This window comes from Schistocerca piceifrons, chromosome 7, assembly GCF_021461385.2.
Source record: "Schistocerca piceifrons isolate TAMUIC-IGC-003096 chromosome 7, iqSchPice1.1, whole genome shotgun sequence".
In the NCBI taxonomy this organism is placed as follows: domain Eukaryota; kingdom Metazoa; phylum Arthropoda; class Insecta; order Orthoptera; family Acrididae; genus Schistocerca; species Schistocerca piceifrons.
This window is the reverse complement of record NC_060144.1, coordinates 369,360,962-369,384,420: the sequence shown is the minus strand read 5'-3', so window position 1 is coordinate 369,384,420 and position 23,459 is coordinate 369,360,962. Positions and strand designations below refer to the sequence as shown.

At 44.7% G+C, this 23,459-nt stretch overlaps 1 protein-coding gene across 1 annotated transcript in view; it reads left to right on the top strand.

Moving 5' to 3' along the window:
• The window catches only part of LOC124805711 (translation initiation factor IF-2-like), a 164,074-nt gene that overhangs the window by 84,955 nt on the left and 55,660 nt on the right, over positions 1 to 23,459 (top strand). The window contains exon 3 of the mRNA XM_047266281.1: positions 7,504 to 7,828. Within this exon, the coding sequence (XP_047122237.1) occupies positions 7,504 to 7,828 (325 nt within the window). The remainder of the gene's footprint in view (positions 1 to 7,503; positions 7,829 to 23,459) is intronic.

Genomic DNA, 23,459 nt, shown 5'->3' with positions numbered 1-23,459 from the left:
ATCGTCGTATAACAGATCCTAATTTTCTTTTCCATCTGTCTGTAAATTGTTCTTGTCAGTCAGTGAGAAGCGCCGGCCATTGTGGCCGAGAGGTTCTAGGCGCTTCAGTCTGGAACCGCACGACCGCTACGGTCTCAGGTTCGAATCCTGCCTCGGGAATGGATGTGTGTGATGTCCTTAGGTTAGTTAGGTTTAAGTAGTTCTAAGTTGTAGGGGACTGATGACCTCAAATGTTAAGTCCAATAGTGCCCAGAGCCATTTGAACCATTTGAAGTGAGAAGCACGATCTCTTATGCTGATTGTGTGTTAGTTCTCGCACTTACAGGTAGGTGACACGACAATGGGATTTTTGTATTGTTATATATTGAAAGTGCTTGAAGTTCAGAACTAAATCCATCACCCTAAGCAGTTCGGTGACACTCTTAAAAATTCTCGTGAAAATCGATTTTCCGCCAAGTTTTATGTACGGTTCGGCTCTCAGTACAATCAACTCTTTAAGCGAAGTTGCATGTTCTACGAACATTTTCATGAAGCATAAAATACATAAAGATGGAAAAAATTAATTTTTAATTTTTTAAATCGAAACAATCTTGATTAACAGTATTTTACAAAATATCAGTAATTAATAATTTGTGTTTAGAATGAAAACTGGATTTTTGTGTGTGATATGTAATGAGACATAAGAAGACACGGACTTCGCTTACACCGGGAACCGAAACCAGCCCCCCCCCTCCCCCAACCTCCCAAACCCCACCATGCACGCACTCTACCACAGAGCCACACGCCAATTGAAAGACTTTATTTTAGCGTATTAAACAGGGTAGGAAAAGCTTGAAAGTCGATTTTCTCCAGAACTTTTGAGAATTGCGCTGAACTTCTGTGGAGGAGTGATATTTCAGTTCTGAACTTCATGTACCATAAATATAAAATTTTTCAAAAAGCCGACTGCGCTGGTCTTCTTGTTGACTACCACTGCTATGGCTGGCTCTGAGCACTATGGGACTTAACATCTGTGGTCATCAGTCCCCTAGAACTTAGAACTACTTAAACCTAACTAACCTAAGGACATCACACAACATCCAGCCATCACGAGGCAGAGAAAATCCCTGACCCCGCCGGGAATTGAACCCGGGAACCCGGGCGTGGGAAGCGAGAACGCTACCGCACGACCACGAGATGCGGGCCCACTGCTATGTTCGGGATTGTGTGAATGATATTCTTCGATAACTCGCATCCAATGTTTACAGAATCATAGATTCTACAAATCAACTTCAATATTCGTTGGACTGCCACTTCCCCAAATGACTGCCTGCACATCAAAGGGGCATACTACACTTCTCAATACTGATCTCCACGCTGTTATCGAATCTCCGACGAGAGCGTCTCATAAAAGCTACGAAACAAGTTTTCCTTTGGTCGCCGCTCTGTTCAACAATCTCATCGTTGATCGCAGCTCCGACGTAAGCGCAGTGTTAGACGGAGGTGTCCGGCGGCTGCACAGGAGCGCGCGCCCTTGAGCTGGCCGCTGCTCCGCCTCGGCTGGCTCCGGCCTGCCCCAAGCCGCGCGCCGCCCATCCGCTATTCAGCTGGCGTGCTGGACACCGCGGCCCACCGCTGGCATAGCAAGCGCCGCCTCTTCCGCCCACATTCCTTCTCTGGATAGTGCCACCCACGTTCGAGGGAATTTCTTCCAGTGTACCTCTGTGTGGCTTTTGACAATGTTGACCGGAGTACTCTCTTTCAAATCCTGAGGGCGGCAGGGGTAAAATACAGGGAGCGATAGGCTATTTACAATTTGTACAGAAACCAGATGGCAGTTATAAGAGTCGAGGGGCATGAAAGGGAAGCAGTGGTTGGGAAGCGAGTGAGACAGGTTTGTAGCCTATCCCCCATGTTATTCAATCTGTATATTGAGAAAGCAGTAAAGGAAACACAAGAAAAATTCGGAGTAGAAATTCCATGGAGAAAAAATAAAAACTTTGAGGTTTGCCGATGACATTGTAAATCTGTCAGACACAGCAAAGGACCTAGAAGAGCAGCTGAACGGAATGGACAGTGTCTTGAAAGGAGGATATAAGATGAAAATTAACAAAAGCAAAACGAGGATAATGGAATGTAGTCGAATTAAATCTGGCGATGCTGCGGGAATTAGATTAGGAAATCAGACGCTTGAAGTAGTAAATGAGTTTTGCTATTTGGGGAGCAAAATAACTGATGATGGTCGAAGTAGAGAGGATATAAAATGTAGACTGGCAATGGCAAGGAAAGCGTTTCTGAAGAAGAGAAATTTGTTAACATACGTATTTACCAGTATAACCGCAGATATTTTTACATGTGGTACATTAATATGTACATACATCAATGTCTTGTTTTTATTCCCCCTGCGTCGAACAGTCTTCCCACAAACACGTCGAAAACTTGACGAGCTGATGTTTTCTGGATGGTCGAAACTGGACCACTAAGTAGATTACGCCTGTCGCTATAGACTAACCATTTTGCATCCACATGTCCACACTTCAACATCTAACTGCTGCCCAGGGGAAAATAAGCATTAATGGTTTGCTCCTGCCACATGTACTTGGTGGTACTACCCAACCTAAAAGCATATGGCTTGTAACGCTTGTAATTATTAGTCTGTAAATGACATAAACAAAATTTTATAGGTACAGAGTTCTAAAAACCGAAAGAAGATGGTCCAGGGAAGGAACAAATTTATAAACAGTATTTTATTTGCAGAGGGCCAGGCTCTCCTAGAAGACAGCTTTACAAGAAAATATATTTAAACTGGATAACGTTTTAAAAAATTATCGAATCCTTCTATCTGTAGCTGGCGGTGTGGCCGGGCAGTTCTAGGCGCTTCTGTCTGGACAGCGCCACCGCATCGGGCGCAGGTTCGAATCCTGCCTCGGGCATGGATGTGTGTGATGTCCTTAGGGTAGTTCGATTTAAGTAGTTCTAAGTTCTAGGGGACTCATAACCTCAGATGTTAAGTCCCATAGTGCTTCTATCCGTTTGAACCTTCTATCTGTAAATAAAACAAAACTAATGGCATTGTAACGGAAACACGTAAGAAGAGCAAAATTAGTGATAAATTCGTTTAAACATCTCAGGACACGGATATAAATGTAGAAAACTAATTCAGATGTGGTTCAAAATGTACAAAATTATAACGCTAAAAAGGAGGTATCCTGGCAGACTACGAGGAAAGAAATAACACTAAGAACACACATCGTGGTAGCTAAGTCTGTTCTTATGTATTGCAGCAAAAATTTGATTGTAAGGAAGGAGATGAACGAAGAATTGAAGCAGTGGAGATCAGTTTTCTGAGGTCACTTCTTGGACCACCACTGAGAGACAGAGTGCGGAGTGCAAACATAAGGCAGTAACTAAAGTGGAAACAACAGCTGCAGAAGCGATTAAGCACTACCCAAATATGGTATGCCTACATCAACAGGATACCACCTCAGCGCCTGCCAAGGCAAGCATTACATTTTAAACAAACTGGAAGACGGGCGGCAGGGTAGTCAGTGAAGAGATGGAGACAACAGTTCAGTCAAATTCCTTTGCTTTCGCAACAGGCTAGCACCCGCTCCTTGAAATGGAAGAAGAAGGAGGGGGAGGACGAGGAGGAACAAATGGAAACCGTTACACCAAAGAACAACCAATCCTCTATTTATCAAACTTTGTGCAGATATTCATCAAAAAAATGAGACTGACGGAAATGGAAAATGGCTAAGCAAGAATGGCAAGAGGACGAATGCAAGGCTTTGAAAGCATGCATGACTGGGGGAAGATATATGTCGCCTATACGGAAGTCAGAGAGTCTTTTAGAGAAGAAAGAAGCATCTCATCGGATATAGAGAGCTAAGGTGGTAAGCCAGTAGTAAGCTAGGAAAGGCAATCTGAAAGGTGAGAGGAATGTATCGTACGGCCCTACAGGGGAAACGAATTTGAGGACAGTATTGTAAAGAAATTAGAAGGAAGATCAGCGTTGGCCGTAATATCGATGGTTTATTGATACCAAAATCGATTTTCAATCACATAGCGATTATCTTCAGTGCTGTGGTGTACAAATTAAACTCATAGGCACTTTAATTTGTACACCACATCACCGAAGATGATCACTATGTGATTGAAAATCGATTTTGCTATCAATAAACCATCAATATTACGGCCAACGCTGATCTTCCTTCTAATTTCACGTATATGGTCGTTGTGCACACATCACTCTATGGCGTCGCCTTTCAGCAGTATTATAAAGAGCTAAGCGGAAGTAAATGAAGATGAGACGGGAGGTTTGATGTCGTGAGACGAATTTGACAAAGCACAGAAAGAGGGAAAAAAATCCCCTCCAGTGGACGACATTCCCTCAGAATTCAATAATTCTGAAGGAATGTCCTTGGGGGAGACAGCCACGAGATGTTTGAAGCAGGCGAAATAATCCTCAGATTTCAGAAAGAACTTAATGATTCCAGTTGCAAAGAAACCAAATGTGAATCCGTGTAATAAGTCATCGTTGCAAAATTTTGACACGAATTATTTACAAATGAACAAAACATCTGGTTTAACCCGACCTTGGGGGTGACCACTTTCGGTTTCAGAGGACTGTACGAACACGCGAGGCAATACTCACCCTACGACTTGTCTTAGAAGATAGGTTAAACAACGACGTGGCTGCGTTTATATCATTTTTAGATTTAAAGAAAGCTTTTTAGTGTTAACTGGAATACACTCTTTAAAATTCTGTACGTAGCAGGGTTAAAATATAGATAACTTGTACAGAAACCAGACGGCAGTTAAGAGTAGAAGGGGTTCAAAAGGCATGCTGTGGCTGAGAAGGCATTGAGACAGTGTTCTAGCCTACCTCTGAGCAATCAGCAAACAGTAAAAGAAATCAAGGCGCATCGGGATGGATTACCGTGAAAGGCAATAAAACGGGACGCAGAATATCGTCGACACACCACTGTGCTGTGAGGGCGACGCGAATGACAACCAAAGAGTTACCGCTATGAAATCAAATGAATGGTTGTCGCGCCATACGGCAGGCGACAATCAGGCTCGTACCCCACTGCTATTTGGGGCGTCTTCGATACGTCTTCGCTGGTCATCATGGGTCAATTGCAAGCGGTACTCATCACTGAAGACAATTCTACTCCAGTCAGCGAGATTAAAGACCGAAAACGTATCTGGAAACGCCATGGGCTACGGAAGGATAGCAACCTGTCTGTCGCCTGCCATGTGGCCCGACAATCAGGAGTAATGGTCTGGGGTGCTTTTTCATTTCATAGCAGGAGCTCTTCGGTTGTCATCTGTGTCACCCTTAAAGCACAGAGGTATGTCGACGATATTCTACGCCCAATCTTGGTGTCCTTCATGGCAAGCCATCATGGGCATACATTTCAGCAGTATAATGCCTGTCCACACACGAAGATTGTTTCTACTGCTTGTGTTCGTGCATGTGAAACTCTTCCTTGGCACCAGGATCGCTTGATCTCTCCCCAACTGAGAACGTCTGGAGCATTATGGGCAGGGCTCTCGAACCAGCTCCGGAGTCTGATGGTCTAATTCCCAAGTGGACAAAATTTGGCACGATATCCCTCAGGAGGTAATCCAAGAACACTATCAGTCAATGCCAAGCCGAATAGCTGCTGACATAATGGCCGGAGTTGGACCATTGCGTTAATGAGTTGTTCAATTTGTGAAGCTATTCCTCTTGAACAAATCATCCAATTTTTCTGAAGCTGTAATGATTTCCTTGTCTGTACATGTATGGGGGTCACTCCAAAAGAAATGCACATTATTTTTGTAAAAATACAGTTTTCATTCTGCATATGTGAAAGTTTTACAGTGTGTGGATACATCCTTCCCGCATGTTTTCAAACTTAGTTCAACCTGTTCCCGTGAGTGGCGCCATCACAGCATGTCTTCAAGATGGCTGCTACACTTGACGTTCGACAGAAGCAACGTGCTGTCATCGAATTCCTGTGCTGTGACAACGAGACAGTGGGAAATATCCACAAGAGGTTGGAAAAGGTGTATGGAGATGCTGCTGTCGATCGCAGTACAGTTAGTCGGTGGGCAAGCAGGTTACGTGATGAAAGCGGGCACGGAAATCTTGAGGATTGTCCTCGCAGCGACAGGCCTCGTACTGCACACATTCCAGACAATGTACAGAGAGTTATCAAACTGGTGAGTGCTGACAGACGCATCACAGTGAACTAATTGTCACGATACGTTGCGATAGGGGAAGGAAGTGTTTGCAGAATACTGAAAGTGTTGGCGATAAAAAAGGTTTGTGCCAGGTGGGTTCCCAGGATGTTGACAGTGGCTCATAAAGAAATAAGAAAAACGGTATGCAGCGAACTTTTGGAACAGTACGAGAATGGTGAAGATGAATTTTTTGGAAGAATTGTGACAGGTGATGAAACATGGCTCCATCATTTTTCACCAGAGACGAAGAGCCAGTCGCTGGCCGGAGTGGTCGAGCGATTCTAGGCGCTACAGTCTGGAACCGCGCGACCGCTACGGTCGCAGGTTCGAATCCTGCCTCGGGCATGGATGTGTGTGATGTCCTTAGGTTAGTTAGGTTTAAGTAGTTCTAAGTTCTAGGGGACTGATGACCTCAAATGTTAAGTCCCACAGTGCTCAGAGCCATTTGAACCATTTTTTTGGAAGAGCCAATCAATGGAGTGGCATCATGCAAATTCACCCAAGGAAAAAAAAAATTCGAAACCACACCTTCTGCTGGAAAAGTTATGGCTACAGTGTTTTTCTATTCCGAAGGACTCTTGCTTGTGGACATCATGCCAAGTGGAACCACCATAAATTCTGATGCATATGTGACGACACTGAAGAAACTTCAAGCTCGACTGAGTCGTGTTCGACCACATCGGCAAAATCAGGATCTTTCGCTGCTGCACGACAATGCAGGGCCACATGTCAGTCAAAAAAACCATGCAAGCGATCACAAAACTCGGATGGACAACAGTGAAACACCCGCCTTACAGTCCTGACCTGGCTCCATGTGAATATCATCTCTTTGGGGAACTGAAAGATTCTCTTCGTGGAACAAGGTTTGAAGATGATGACTCCCTTGTGCACGCTGCGAAACAGTGGCTCCAACAGGTTGGTCCACAATTTTACCGTGCGGGTATACAGGCGCTGGTTCCAAGATGGCGTAAGGCAGTTGAGATAGATGGAAATTATGTGGACAAATGAAAATATTGTTCCTAAAGGATGTATCTACACACTGTAAAACATTCAGACATGTAGAATAAAAGATGGATTTAAAAAATAAATAGTGCGCATTTCTTTCGGAGTGACCCTCGTATATCACGTCAACTGATTTCCGTCCCATTCGGATTAATCCTTTGCATTTCCTTGGAGTGTAGTAAAAAGTGGGGAAGTGAGAAGCGTGGTGATGCTGTACGATTACAGACAGTGAACCGGGCGACGGAGGACACGTGCAGAGCGCGGGTGTGTGTGAGGTAATCCCTCCCGCAGCTGCGGCCGCCGCCCCCGCGCCCTCTGACGCGCCGGACACTGCGCGCCCTTGCCGCACCGCCCTCGCCCGCGCCCGCGCCCGCGCCCGCTTTTATTAAGACCTCCGTCGGTCGTGAATTGTGTAATTGGGGCTATTTCGGCCCTGCACGTCGGCTGCCGCTGCACCAGACCGCCCGTCTAAATACGGACGGCCCAGCGCTCGCCACACTGCAAGCAAGCTTCCCGGGTATTTCCGTCCCCGAGATGCGCGTTTCCGACAACAGCGGCAACGTACTGTGCACGCTGAATGTCGAAGGGCCAGAAGGCCACCGAGCCAGGTGCATCGGTGCGTAAAATACTCTAGTGCTTCTACATCTACAGATAAGGAGGATACACTCTATGACAAAAAGAAAGACGCACCACGAAGGCCTAATCCAGATGGGACTGAAATTGGTAGTTGTAAAGTACATGTACAGAAGACAAACAAATTATTACAGTTTCAGAAAAATAGGATGAGCTGTTCAAGAGAAAGAGCTTCACAAATTGGGCAAGTTCAAAAATGGCTCTGAGCACTATGGGATTTAACATCTGAGGTCATCAGTCCCCTAGAACTTAGAACTACTTAAACCTAACTAACCTAAGGACATCTCACACATCCATGCCCGAGGCAGGATTCGAAGCTGCGACCGTAGCAGTCTCGCGGTTCCGGACTGAAGCGCCTAGAACCGCACGGCCACCGCGGCCGGCTATTGGGCAAGTCAACAACAAGTTGTTGGTCCTCTGGCTCTTGTGCAAGCAGTTACTCGGCTTTGATTGGCAGAGATGTTGGATGACCTCCTGAGAGATATCGCGCCAAATTCTATCCCATCGACGCGTTAGATCGTCAAAATCCCGATGTGGTTGCAGAGATCTGGCGACCTTGCTGGCCGAGGTAAGATTTGGCAAGTACGAAGACAAACAATGGAGTCTCTCATCGTATTTGGAAGGGCACTGAACCGTGATTTATTTACAAAGAATATTCTTAAGAATTTATTTTATTTACTAGCGATTCATCAAGAACATTAACACATTTAATCACACTACGTAAATATGGAAGTAGTTGCCAGCGAGTAACTGATGAGATCATAACCAAATTCCTTTTAACAAATACCGAGCGAGGTGGCGCAGTGGTCAGCACACTGCACTCGCATTCGGGAGGACGACGGTTCAATCCCGCGTCCGGCCATCCTGATTTAGGTTTTCCGTGATTTCCGTAGATCACTTCAGGCAAATGCCGGGATCATTCCTTCGAAAGGGCACGCCGATTTCCTTCCCCATCCTTCCCTAATCCGAGCTTGTGCTCCGTCTGTAATGACCTCGTTGTTGACGTGACGTTAAACACTAATCTCCTCCTCCTCCTCCTCCTTTTAAAAAATGGGAATTTTATTCACTTTAAAACAAACAGATTTAAAATTATAATCAGAAAGCATCCTCTAAATATCAAAGTTACAATTTGTTCAGTGGCAGAAAGAAACAAGTTTTGAGTGTATGAGCTTTCGGGCAGAGAACCTTGCCACTTTCTTTTGAAACGGCCGTAGTTTCGACCGCTCACAACAGCCTCTGAAAGACTACACTGGTGCAGATCAGCAACACACCAGATAACTTTAAACTAAGAGTTTTAGCAATTTACACAAGCACACAAACTATGCACTCTCCCCCCCCCCTCCCTCGTAGGAGGGATGGAAATGGTACAAAACACTAACAATTAAAATATTAACCTTGCCACCGAAGGTGCAACTTGATTTTAACTTCTAAGAAAAGTCTTACGGTGAAAGGGTGGCAACTTTATATACTAAAATGATTATTTAAATAAAAGCCCATGAAATGCAATCTCATATAAAATTCTACAAGGTTGGCCAAACAATTGTTAAGATGCTCTACAGTACACAGATATCGCCTCTCAAGATCATAGGCAATAGTATCAAAGTTTCCAAAGATCAAAACATATTTCAAGTATTAGGCCGTTACACTCCAAGCAATAAATTCGTTAACACACCAAATCCGACAAACATGACAGAGGCAGCTACTAACGTACGATAAATTAATATGGAGATAACCGAACAACCCGAACCGCAGGTTGCTCTAACCCGCCCCTACTCCGCAAGGGAAAAACGGACCACCCAATCTATAAACAACCACCTTCCTGCGGGTGGGCAGACGGAGAAGAATGGTGGGACGACCCCAAAGCAAAACGGCTGTTGACCTCACCAAGAAAACAAGTAGAATTTAAGAAGGGTAAATCAAACAACGTATCACTAGTCACTTAACTTCCAATAAACTGCGATTTCTCGAGAAGACCTGGCGCAGCACCTCCCAAATCGCTCTCCAGAACCGTCCGCTGCCAGCCGCTTCAACGGACGCAGGAAGGCGCGCCGAACTCCCGTCTCACGGCGTCGCAGCTCGCACTGCCCAGACCGATGTCGTGGGTTGACTCCAGTTGCTCTCGTGTCGACCGCGAAGTCACTACCCCTCGCTATACGCCGCGGCCCACTGGACTCACGTGGCGACCTCACATGCTCCGACGCTCAAGACGGACAAGTCATCTTGTGTCTCAGTGCGCGACCGACCAACAGATCGATGCAACCGCCAATGACCATTGCCTGAGCAAACTCGAGCAGACTGGCGGCCTAACGCGCAGACTCAGATGCAGGAACTAAGCCCCGACCGGGCTACCACTTGCTGAGTTCTCTTATTGGCGGAGTGGAAAGACTCTCATTTTGCCGGCTTTAAAAGTTGATCCGAACGACAGACATACTAGCACTCCGAACGACAGACAGACACTAACTGTCTAACAAATGCGGAAGAGAGACAGACTAGCAAGCTGGGGACGAGAGACTGACCCACTGGCGAGCTCATAGCGCCCCTTAAATGCACGTGAATAGGCAACCTTTCCCCTTTCCCACCAGAGGGAGACACCAAAGCTGCGATTGCCACAGCGGCGCCACCGCCAGAAACGGAGTGCGACTGCTTCACACTACGCGCTTCGGCGCGCTCTTCAAAACAGCAATTTCTACCATGGCTCAGGCATTATATTGCTGAAACGTAATCTCAGGATGGCTTGCCATGAAGATCAACAAAACGGGGTGTAGAACGTCGTCAGTATAGGCATTGCGTTGTAAGGGTGCCGCGTTTTACAACCAAAAGCGGTCCTATACCATGAAATGGCAGCCCAGGCCATCACTCCTGCTTGTCGGGCCGTTTAGCGGGTGGCAGTCACGTTGGTATCCTACAGCTCTCTCTAGACAAGTCTTTATTGGTCATCGGAGTCTGGAATCTCATTAACTGGAGTAAAATTGTCTTCAGTGGTGAGTCCCGTTTCTAACTGATCCTATGCTTCGGATTGGGATGATCTGAGGCGCCGTTGGACATAATCTGGCACAATATCCTCCAGAAGGGCATCCAAGTCAGGTATCCAATTCCAAGCCAAATAATTGCTTATGTAAGGGCCAGAAGTAGAGCAACGCGTTACTGACGCGCTCAACCTGCGAAACTCTTTCTCCTGAATAAATTATCCAATTTATCTGAAATTGTAACAGTTGTTTGTCTGTACATGTACACCACATCTACCGGTTTCCGTGCCATTTGGATAATTCTTTCATGACGCATCGGTTTTTCTTTGACTTTTTTTTCTTTTGTCTAAGACTGTATTTGATTAGCAGTGGTTCACAACTTTGATTTACATCAGGAATTTACTCGTCACTAAAGTGCGCGTCATATATCTTGGCGGCCGAGTTTAGGTTCGTTCTGCGCATCTGACGTCACAAAACACAGTCAGCCAATGAACAGAGAACGACGTTGCCAGATCTCGACAGCACTGCAGAGCAAGGACGAGTGTATTCAGTTTTAGAAACGTTCAGTCATAAATAAAGTAATAGAACAAAAGCAATGTCTTGATAGCAGACTTTCTTTTACAGAAAGTTTGGAAAAAGCATTCTTTATACCAATTGCTTTATATTCTATTAATTAATTAAACCAAACAAGCAATAAGACTCCTAATTCAGGCGATAGCAAGGAAAGATGTTTGTTTCAATCTCACGAACTGCTTTTTCGCAATAAAGAACAGCGGTAATTGTTTATTTCCTATTGTACTTCGACGAAGCGTGAGTAATTCATAGTGATACCAACAGTGTTTATAAGTAGTTGTGTGAGGTGTTAGAGCCCTCACGGAGTTACACTGTTCGATGAGCTGAGGTAGCGGAACGGTTAGTGTGTTCGGCTGCAAAGTGAAAGGTTATGAGTTCAAACCTTATGCGGTGCTTAATATTTTCTTTATTAAAAAACAATATTGGAGTGCCTTACGTCACGAATTTTATTCGTTTGAATGAAATTTCTAGTGCTTTGCCTCTTCATTAACTTTTTCGCTGCTGCAGACACGTGCTCCCCGCATTCCGCGCTGTGGGCGATTTTGTCATCACTGCACTTCTCGCCTGTGCAGACACATGTGTTCCCATTGCTTTGACACACTTATCATTCGATTTCACAAAAACTATTTGGCCAAAAAATTTGATTTTTACACGTCTTCTTGCCTGATACCTTCCCCCCATAAATGACTTAATTTTGTTTTGATGTGTAGCATTAAATGTAGTAAACCATTGCACGAAATTTTGAAGAGTTTGCAGAGGTAAAAGTCCATAGCGTATACTTTCCGTATGGTCGATTTTAGTTGCCACAATGTTGAGAATGAAATGTGGACAAGATACCTAAATTTCATATAATATTTACTGTATAACAATATCTCATTTAATTTAAGTACCACATAGGTGTCGTATGTAATATTGAGAAATATTCCGTCTTTCGCGACTGTAATAAAAGTTTTATATACACACGGCGCGTTTGGCTTTATTTTAAAGCACTTTCATCGGTGAAAAGTATGTCACATACACAATGGTATTCATGTTCTATTTCTTGTTTTTGTTCCACAGTCGCAGTTTTACCAATGGTATTGAAATATATCCCTCTTCTGCAACTGTAATAAGCGACTTATTTAGAACAGACGCGTTCCTCTCTTTTGAAGCATCATAAGAGGACTGTATTTTGTGTCCTCCATTGCCAAGTCACCTTTCGTAGTTTTGTGCTGCGGTAGCACAATATTCAACGTTTGTGTTGGCTCATCAGTGTTTTAACAAATAAATGCTGTTTGTGTGTGCCACACACAAAATTATATTTGACATAGCTCTGAGCACTTCACTGACAGACGATATATTCAAGTCCTAATGTTTTTGTAAGTCCACAGTTTTGTTTAATGTATTTTGTCTACTTCCTTTTGATTGATTGAAGTGCTTTAAAATAAAGCCAAACGTGCCCAGTGTAAGTAAAACTTTTGTTACAGTCGTGAAAGGTGGAATATTTCTCAATATTACATACGACATGTGGTACTTAAATTAAATGAAATATACAGGTATCTTGTCCACATTTCATTCTCAACATTGTGGCAACTAAAATCGACCATACGGAAAGTGTACTCCATGGACTTTTACCTCTGCAAACTCTTCAAAATTTCGTGCAAAGGTTTACTATATTTAATGCTGCATAATAACTGCGTTGAACATCGAAACAAAATTAAGTCATTTATGGGGGGAAGGTATCAGTCAAGAAGATAGGTAAAAATCTAATTTTTGAGCCAAATAATTTTTGTGGAATCGAATGATAAAGAGTGTCAAAGCAGTCGGAACACAATGTGTCTGCACAGGCGAGCAGTGCAGTGACAAAATCGCCCACAGCGCGGAATGCAGGGAGCACGTCTTTGTAGCAGCGAAAGGGTTAATGCGGCCGTGGTGGCTTTACTTCATGAACTGAGCGCTCCCCCCTACACGTAAGCTTGCGAACTATGCTATACTATGGCGCTGCTTCTATTGGCGCGTGCGTCGTGTGCAACTGGCAACGCAGCAATCTCCCGCGTCTAGGCGGGCATGCGCGAGCCGCCAAGATAAAAGAATTGAACTATAGCAACTTCAGCCACTCAATTAAGCAACTGTATTCACTACCCGTCCACATGACCATATGTCAGTTCAGCATTCTGGGATGTCCACCCGAGTTAGATTGGTAGTTCTCCAAGATATTTCGGTAAATAAACTGCCTGCCGTCTTCACATGTTTCCTGATGACTGCTTCTCTGTCCGGGTAGGCGTCCTGTATACATAGGACGCTACCCTCTCCATCACTCTGCTTGTGGCAAGCTTGAACACAATGTGTGCAGAAAGCCTACACACATTGATCTGTGCCTTCACATCCAGTAGTCACCACAACTCTAAAAGTAAAAATGCTTAACGCACACTTGTTAACAGGGTGCGATTCATGTGTGACGACGATATCCTTCGAAATAAACTTAAGTACTTGCGGACAACGTTTCAAAGGAATACGTACAGCAGCAATCAAATAAGGTGTGCATTTATACCTTGTACCTAGACAACGCCAACGACCTTGCCGCAGTGGTAACACCGGTCCCCGTCAGAGCACCGAAGTTAAGCGCTGTCGGACTCGGCTAGCACTTGGATGGGTAACCATCCGGTCTACAGAGCGCTGTTGGCAAGCGGGGTGCACTCAGCCCTTGTGAGGCAAACTGAGGAGCTACTTGTTAAAGAAGTAGCGGCTCCATTCTCGGAAACTGGCATACGGCCGGGAGTGCGGTGTGCTGACCACATGCCCTTCCATATCCGCATCCAGTGACACCTATGGTCTGAGGATGACACGGCGGCCGGTCGGTACCTTTGGGCCTTCATGGCCAGTTCGGATGGAGTTTTAGTTTAGTACCTAGACAACAGCAGGAGGAAAAGAGGAGCACAACCACTAGCATGCATCCCGTTTGTCGCCAATATCTCCAGAAAAGTCAGTCAAATTTGTACTTCGCTCACCTCCCTAAGACCTTTACACTACTAACCTCAGTGGAGGATGATCTAGGTTTTCACAAACCATTAATGTACCAAATTCCCTGTCAATGCGACAAGACATACTTTGAGGACATTTCATTTAATTTCGTTTAGTGCACATTTAAAACCTGCTGCTTATTTTAAAAAACAGGTCATATATTTTAAAAGTTCACATGTTACAGTACATTTACCCCTCATGAATCATGGACCTTGCCGTTGGTGGGGAGGCTTGCGTGCCTCAGCGATACAGATAGCCGTACCGTAGGTGCAACCACAACGGAGGGATATCTGTTGAGAGGCCAGACAAACATGTGGTTCCTGAAGAGGGGCAGCAGCCTTTTCAGTAGTTGCAGGGGCAACAGTCTGGATGACTGACTGATCTGGCCTTGTAACGCTAACCAAAATGGCCTTACTGTGCTGGTACTGCGAACGGCTGAAAGCAAGGGGAAACTACGGCCGTAATTTTTCCCGAGGGCATGCAGCTTTACTGTATGGTTAAATGATGATGGTGTCCTCTTGGGTAAAACATTCCGGAGGTAAAATAGTCCACCATTCGGATCTCCGGGCGGGGACTACTCAAGAGGACGTCGTTATCAGGAGAAAGAAAATTGGCGTTCTACGGATCGGAGTGTGGAATGTCAGATCCCTTAATCGGGCAGGTAGGTTAGAAAATTTAAAAAGGGAAATGGATAGGTTAAAGCGGGAATCAGTGAAGTTCGGTGGCAGGAGGAACAAGACTTCTGGTCAGGTGACTACAGGGTTAGCCGGCCGCGGTGGCCGTGCGGTTCTAGGCGCTCCAGTCCGGAGCCACGCTGCTGCTACGGTCGCAGGTTCGAATCCTGCCTCGGGCATGGGTGTGTGTGATGTCCTTAGGTTAGTTAGGTTTAGTAGTTCTAAGTTCTAGGGGACTAATGACCACAGCAGTTGAGTCCCATAGTGCTCAGAGCCATTTGAACTACAGGGTTATAAATACAAAATCAAATAGGGGTAATACAGGAGTAGGTTTAATAATGAATAGGAAAATAGGAACGCGGGTAAGCTACTACAAACAGCATAGTGAACGCATTATTGTGGCCAAGATAGATACGAAACCCACGCCTACTACAGTAGTACAAGTTTATATGCCTACTTGCTCTGCAGAAATTGAAGAAATGTATGATGAAATAAAAGAAATTATTCAGATAGTGAAGGGAGACGAAAATTTAATAGTCATGGGGGACTGGAATTCGTCAGTAGGAAAAGAGAGAGAAGGAAACGTAGTAGGTGAATATGGATTGGGGGTAAGAAACGAAAGAGGAAGCCGCCTGATAGAATTTTGCACAGAGCACAACTTAATCATAGCTAACACTTGGTTCAACAATCATAACAGAAGATTGTATACATGGAAGAAGCCTGGAGATACTGACAGATTTCAGATAGATTATATAATGCTAAGACAGAGATTTAGGAACCAGGTTTTAAATTGTAAGACATTTCCAGGGGCAGATGTGGACTCTGACCACAATCTATTGGTTATGAACTGTAGATTAAAACTGAAGAAACTGCAAAAAGGTGGGAATTTAAGGAGATGGGACCAGGATAAACTGACTAAACCAGAGGTTGTACAGAGTTTCAGGGAGAGTATACGGGAACAATTGACAAGAATGGGGGAAAGAAATACAGTAGAAGAAGAGTGGGTAGCTTTGAAGGATGAAGTGGTGAAGGCGGCAGAGGATCGAGTAGGTAAAAAAAAGAGAGCTAGCAGAAATCCTTGGGTAACAGAAGAAATATTGAATTTAATTGATGAAAGGAGAAAATATAAAAATGCAGTAAATGAAGCAGGCAAGAAGGAATACAAACGTCTCAAAAATGTAATCGACAGGAAGTGCAAAATGGCTAAGCAGGGATGGCTAGAGAACAAATGTAAGGAAGTAGAGACTTATCTCACTAGGGGTAAGATAGATACTGTCTACAGGAAAATTAAAGAGACCTTTGGAGAAAAGAGAACCACTTGTATGAATATCAAGAGCTCAGATGGAAACCCATTTCTAAGCAAAGAAGGAAAAGCAGAAAGGTGGAAGGAGTATATAGAGGGTCTATACAAGGGCGATATACTTGAGGACAATATTATGGAAATGGAAGAGGATGTAGATGAAGATGAAATGGGACATATGATACTGCGTGAAGAGTTTGACAGAGCACTGAAAGACCTGAGTCGAAACAAAGCTCCGGGAGTAGACAACATTCCATTAGAACTACTGACAGCCTTGGGAGAGCCAGTCCTGAGAAAACTCTACCATCTGGTGAGCAAGATGTATGAGACAGGCGAAATACCCTCAGACTTCAAAAAGAATCTAATAATTCCAATCCCAAAGAAAGCAGGTGTTGACAGATGCGAAAATTACCGAACTATCAGTTTAATAAGTCACGGCTGAAAAATACTAACGCGAATTCTTTACAGACGAATGGAAAAACTAGTAGAAGCCGACCTCGGGGATGATCAGTTTGGATTCCGCAGAAATGTTGGAACACGTGAGGCAATACTGACCCTACGACTTATCTTACAAGCTAGATTAAGGAAAGACAAACCTACTTTCCTAGCATTTGTAGACTTAGAAAAAGCTTTTGACAATGTTGACTGGAATACTCTCGTTCAAATTCTGAAGGTGGCAGGGGTAAAATACAGAGAGCGAATAGCTATTTACAATTTGTACAGAAACCAGATGGCAGTTATAAGAGTTGAGGGACATGAAAAGGAAGCAGTGGTTGGGAAGGGACTGAGACAGGGTTGTAGCCTCTCCCCAATGTTATTCAATCTGTATATTGAGCAAGCAGTGAAGGAAATGAAAGAAAAATTCGGAGTAGGTATTAAAATCCATGGAGAAGAAATAAAAACTTCGAGGTTCGCCAATGACATTGTACTCGTAATTCTGTCAGACAGCAAAGGACTTGGAAGAGCAGTTGAACGGAATGGATAGTGTCTTGAAAGGAGGATATAAGATGAACATCAACAAAAGCAAAACAAGGATAATGGAATGTAGTCGAATTAAGTCGGGTGATGCTGAGGGAATTAGATTAGGAAATGAGACACTTAAAGTGGTAAAGGAGTTTGATGGTCGAAGCAGAGAGGATATAAAATTAAGACTGGCAATGGCAAGGAAAGCATTTCTGAAGAAGAGAAATTTGTTAACATCGAGTATAGGTTTAAGTGTCAGGAAGTCGTTTCTGAAAGTATTTGTATGGAGTGTAGCCATGTATGGGAGTGAAACATGGACGATAAATAGTTTGGACAAGAAGAGAATAGAAGCTTTCGAAATGTGGTGCTACAGAAGAATGCTGAAGATTAGATGGATAGATCACATAACTAATGAGGAAATATTGAATAGGATTGGGGAGAAGTTTGTGGCACAACTTGACTAGAAGAAGGGATCGGTTGGTAGGACATGTTCTGAGGCATCAAGGGATCACCAGTTTAGTATTGGAGGGCAGCGTGGAGGGTAAAAATCGTAGAGGGAGACCAAGAGATGAATACACTAAGCAGATTCAGAAGGATGTATGTTGCAGTAGGTACTGGGAGATGAAGAAGCTTGCACAGGATAGAGTAGCTTGGAGAGCTGCATCAAACCACTCTCAGAACTGAAGACCATAACAACAAACAACAGTACATTGTTCCCTATTTCTATATTTTGAGAAATAAAGTAATGAGTTAATAGTGGATAAAATAAAATTAATTTGAGAAAAAGAAAACAGTAACAATCCGTTTATTTAAGAATAAGCTAATAGATGATAGGAGAGGTATTTAGTAGAAGAAGGTGTACCACGTCCCACTACTGGCTGTTCCAGGTAGGGGGGCATCGGAACAACTTCGAGCCAGTCCCAGATGGTACAGCAATTTGCTTAGATATAAGTACAAATTGTACTGAACTATGTTATTTACAATTTTTCATAATATATAAAAAATTAATATACACTTATCATATCACTTTTACTGTTATAGTGCAATTCCTAGTAATGCATTATGGGAAATGATCTACTATGGGATATTTAAAGCTTAGATGGCAGTATGACAGTAGTATGACTTTCTTGAATGATTACTGGCAATGACATGGCTTTTCTTGTGGAAGGTCCGTCGAGCCCCGCTTCCCCAGGAAGTCTTAGCTCAGTGTATTTCTGTAATGTAAGCCGTTATTAAATTAAACTTCGAAGCTATTTACGTGTTGCTTGTCTATAGTTGCAATCCTTATACGTTTTCTATCGTTTTCTAATGTTCTATATACACTTTTATTTTTCATTGCTCTATTATTTACTTTTGCTTGTTCTGAGTATGCATGTTATCTTGCTCTGAGTTTGTTGAGGAACCCAAAGCGGTGGTTGTGTTATTGTCGGAAACGTTCCATGTGTTGTGTTGTCTTGTAAGGTGGTTCCCTATTTTCCGTCTAATGTAAGGTCATTCCTGTGTGGAGTCTTATCCTTTGTTGTATGTCATTGTCGTGCTGTTGTGGTCGTATGTGTCTAAAAATGTCACAGTGTAATGTGACGTGTTCCGCTGTGTTGATTTCTCCACATGTGCATATGTCTGTGTCACTTAGTACAACACGGTGGAGATGTTCTGAGTACGGTCCATGCCTGTAAGAAAGTGAACCATACCACGTGTCGGATCTATGTATTTCATGCTCGTTCGTTCTCGGATGTTCGGGAAAAATGTGTGTACTCTGCGGCCTTTGTCTGTTATATCCCATTCGGTCTGCCAGGTGTCTTTCTGCCATTGATGAAGGTGTTTCTTGTCAGTAATTTGTTGGCCCGTAATTTTCTATACTTTCTCCTGTCGTCCCTTTTTCAGCCAGTATTATGCAGCTCTGAGACGTACGTTAATGTCTATTCCGTATACACCCTGGACAACGCACAATGGCTCTATAGATGTTGTCCCAAACGCTCCCAACATTCTACAAAGGATGCTTCTCTGTCCGTGTCGTACAATGGTTTTGTGTGATGTGAGGCAGAGACGATGGGCCCATGTGCTGGCTGCGTAGCTCAGAATTGACTCAAACGAGGCGATATGGTAGGTTCGTGTCATCTGTAGTGGTAGTCTAAACTGTGCGGTGTTGAGTATGGCTAGTTTCATCGCTTTGTAAGTGTCGAGTTTTGCGTGGTCTTTGAATGAAAGTTTTCCCTCAACATTTACTCCAGGATATCTTGTCATAAGTTTTCGTTATATGGTGATGTAGTCAAGTTTCATTGTTAGGTTTCCTTGTAATGCTCCCTTTATCAGTAGGTAAACAGTGTTGTTTGCTGCTATTTGATGTTTGTTGTTGTTGCACAGGCTATTGACGTTTTTCAGCATGTGTACTGCCTTTAGTTCAAGATTTGCTGTTGAGTTGGCCGATCTAACTGCCATTTCGTCGTCTGCATACGCAGTTACTGCTGTCATCCTGTTGTCTCTATGAAGAGTGTTTAAAAGAGTTTCCACAGCGGTACCCCAGAATATGAGACCGCATATAGATCCCTGTGGGCAGCCTTTCGTAATTCTGATGGTCTGCGCGTAGTGCTACAACTGTATTGTTGCAGTAGTTTAGGAGACCGTAATATAACGGTGCGGGTATCTGCATTTCCCTAGATTTTGCAATTAGTGCAGGTCACCAAAGGTTACCAAAGGCACCGTCTATATCAGTTAGGGTCGCAACTACACATCTGTCTTGTGTCGTTTGCACTGCATTGTTAATGGCGTCATCTACAGATTTCTGTGGTCTGAACCCAAATTGGTGCCGCGCGGGGTAGCCGCGTGGTCAAAGGCACCTTGTCAAGGTCCGCGCGGTTCCTCCCGTCGGACGTTCGAGTCCTCCCTCGGGCATGGGTGTGTGTGTTATCCTTAGCGTACGTTAGTTTAAACTAGAATAAGTAGTATGTAAGCTGAGAGACCGATAACCTCAGCAGTTTGGTCCCATAAGATCTTACTACAAATTTCCAAATTTTCCCAAATTGGTGGGGGTTAAGGTCGAAGATCTGTCTGTGCGACTGAAGTCTGCCACACAGCAGTCTTTCCTGAACCTTAGCCAACACGTTTATTGAGCAAATTGGTCTGTGTGTCTTCGTATCTTCGGTCCTCTGTCCTCAGTCTTCTTGATGATTACTGCATCTGCAGATTTCAATGTTGCGGGTATCTTGTGTCGCTGAAAGGCGTCATTCACTTATTCAGTAAGGAATGGTGTGTTCTTCGGTGCTGTATTCCTGATAGTTTCAGGTTGAATTCCATCGGAGCTTCGGTTTTTTTTTGTTTTTTTTTTTTTTTTTAACTGCCTGTTCAACCTCCTCGTGAACGAAGAGAATGATTGCTTGGTCTGTAGCTTAATTATTTTCTATTAGTCAGTGGAGACTGATACGTTGTTGTTGGTCCTGAGTTGGCTCATCGTCAGGGAAAAGCTTTTGGAGAAGGTGTTTTGCAGAACTTCTCCAGCCTCCCGTAGTGAAGCCGTCTGGACGTCTCAGTGTGGACAGTATAAGTGGTAATCAAAAGATCCACGGGTGTACTGCCGATCTACAGTGTCCAACGGGCATAATATTTCGGCGATCATACATCTCGCCATCATCAGGTGAACTGACGGACTGAGCTCCTGTGAACGTGCCGGCACGGAGATCCGTACGCTATGGCTGTTCAGACGGAACTGGGTTCGGTCGCGGCGGCGGCCGATTTAAATACCCTCCGCCCGCGGCGCGCTCCCTCCGCTGTCCGCGTCACGGTCGCGCGGTGGAACAGATTGCAACGGCGTCTGAGATGACGTCGGTGTGATGGCTCTGTCCGCCGTGATCGTCACAACTACACGTTTGCTCGATTTCCTCTTGATTAACACAATCGCTGGTTCCTAAGACTCGCTAAGATTATAGCCACAGTCACGGTTTATGAGGTCGTCATTGGTGCGAATTTCGATGGCCTCTCTAACAACGCTGTCCCAGTATCTCGACGTCTGTACCAGGATCCTCGTGCGTTCATACTCCATAGCGTGATTTTCCGACAAACAATATTCAGCGACCGCCGACTTGCTCGCATACATCAGTCGAGTGTGCCTCTGGTGTTCACGGCATCGATCCTCGACGGTACGCATCGTCTGACCAATATAAGACTTGCCACATTGACACAGAATCTTGGACAGACGATGCGCACCGTCGAGGATCGATGCCGTGAACACCAGAGGCACACTAGACTGATGTACCCGAGCAAGTCGGCGGTCGCTGAACATTGTTTGTCGGAAAATCACGCTATGGAGTATGAACGCACGAGGATTCTGGTACAGACGTCGAGATACTGGGACAGCGTTGTTAGAGAGGCCATCGAAATTCGCACCAATGACGACCTCATAAACCGTGACTGTGGCTATAATCTTAGTGAGTCTTAGGAACCAGCGATTGTGTTAATCAAGAGGAAATCGAGCAAACGTGTAGTTGTGACGATCACGGCGGACAGAGCCATCACACCGACGTCATCTCAGACGCCGTCGCAATCTGTTCCACCGCGCGACCGTGGCGCGGACAGCGGAGGGAGCGCGCCGCAGGCGGAGGGTATTTAAATCGGCCGCCGCCGCGACCGAACCCAGTTCCGTCTGAGCAGCCATAGCGTACGTTCACAGGAGCTCAGTCCGTCAGTTCACCTGATGATGGCGACATGCATGACCGCCGAAATATTGTGCCCGTTGGACACTGTAGACCGGCAGTACACCCGTGGATATTTTATCAAATACGCCGGGAGAAACTCAAGAATCACAGTATAAGTGGTGTTTTGATTTTGTCAGTCGGCAGTTTGTACGGTTGTCCCCACATATTATTTTCTAACGGAATCTGAGAAAAGTTTTCTCAGTAGTCCTGTCTTGTCTTGTTAAGTTTGCACTTTGAGAACACTGTACGCATGGTAGAAGACAGGTTCCGTGAATAAGGACGCCAGACCGAATTACACCAGACCATAGCACCACAACATGAGCACTGACCGACCATGGTACAAAACTTACCGTGCTATAGATTACAAACAAACCAAAGTACTCAGCCGATGTTCCTCCTTCTGGGATTGCGTGGTTAAAGAGGGTAGTCTCCAAGACGGTCTAATTAACAAAGAAAGCGGTCTGCAACTGAATCAGGCGTACAACAACGCACGGAGCGGAGAAGCAGCAAAGCTTTCCCGTGCAGTGAGGTCTGTACCCGGAGGCGACAGCGGGGGGACTGAGGACCACGGAAGGCATCCTAAAATCTCACTTGCACTACCGCCGCCACAAATAAAGGCGCCGTCTACACAGACTGCGACAGGCCCAGAGTGATGGAGGACGTAACAGCCAACGTATGTAGTACAGAGAAGCAGAACACCGGTCATCAGGAACCGCCTGAGTATGTCAACATGTCTGTTTTCCGAAATGTCGTGGAAAACTTATGTGAGCTTGGCGGACATCCGAAAATTCTCAAAGTTAGAAATACGCCAGGGAAACAACGGGCCATATTAGATTATTCAGGTACAAAAGTTGAATTTCGTATGTATGCTTCTGTGCTTCAATAGGTTACATCATGGGGAAAAACTTTTGATTGAGACAAAATGTTCGCTGACGCTACTGAGCTGTGCGTGGCTCGTGTTCGTGCCATCTCTCATTTAACATCTTGTTTCTTTACCGTACTGCCACCTCGTTATGTGAATTTTCAATTACTGGTGTCACTGAGTTGCTGCCTTGCCTGTCCGTGAGCGGCAGCAGCAGCACTTATCGATACAGACCCTGCCGTATTATCTTTGCTGGACTGCTATTACTTTCTGGTCGTCGTGTGTCGTCCAACGAGTTGGAACCCGCCAGCAGTGGAGTTCGGACCCGGTAGTCGGGCAATTGGGACGCGACAGAAGTTCGGTCTGGTTGGAGCGGCAGTGAGGTTCGGCTAGCCATGACTCGCCCGACCGTTGCCGGCACACATGGCTGGGGACGGTCTTGGTTGATCGTCGGTTGATCGTCTTACCGAACGACGTGTATTTGTTGGCCGATCGTTTGTGGGTTGGCGGTGTGTCTAAACTCGTGGTTCGTCCTAGTGATTTCACAGTCACTGCTTTTAGCATTGGTCGCGTTCTTCGTCCAAGTGT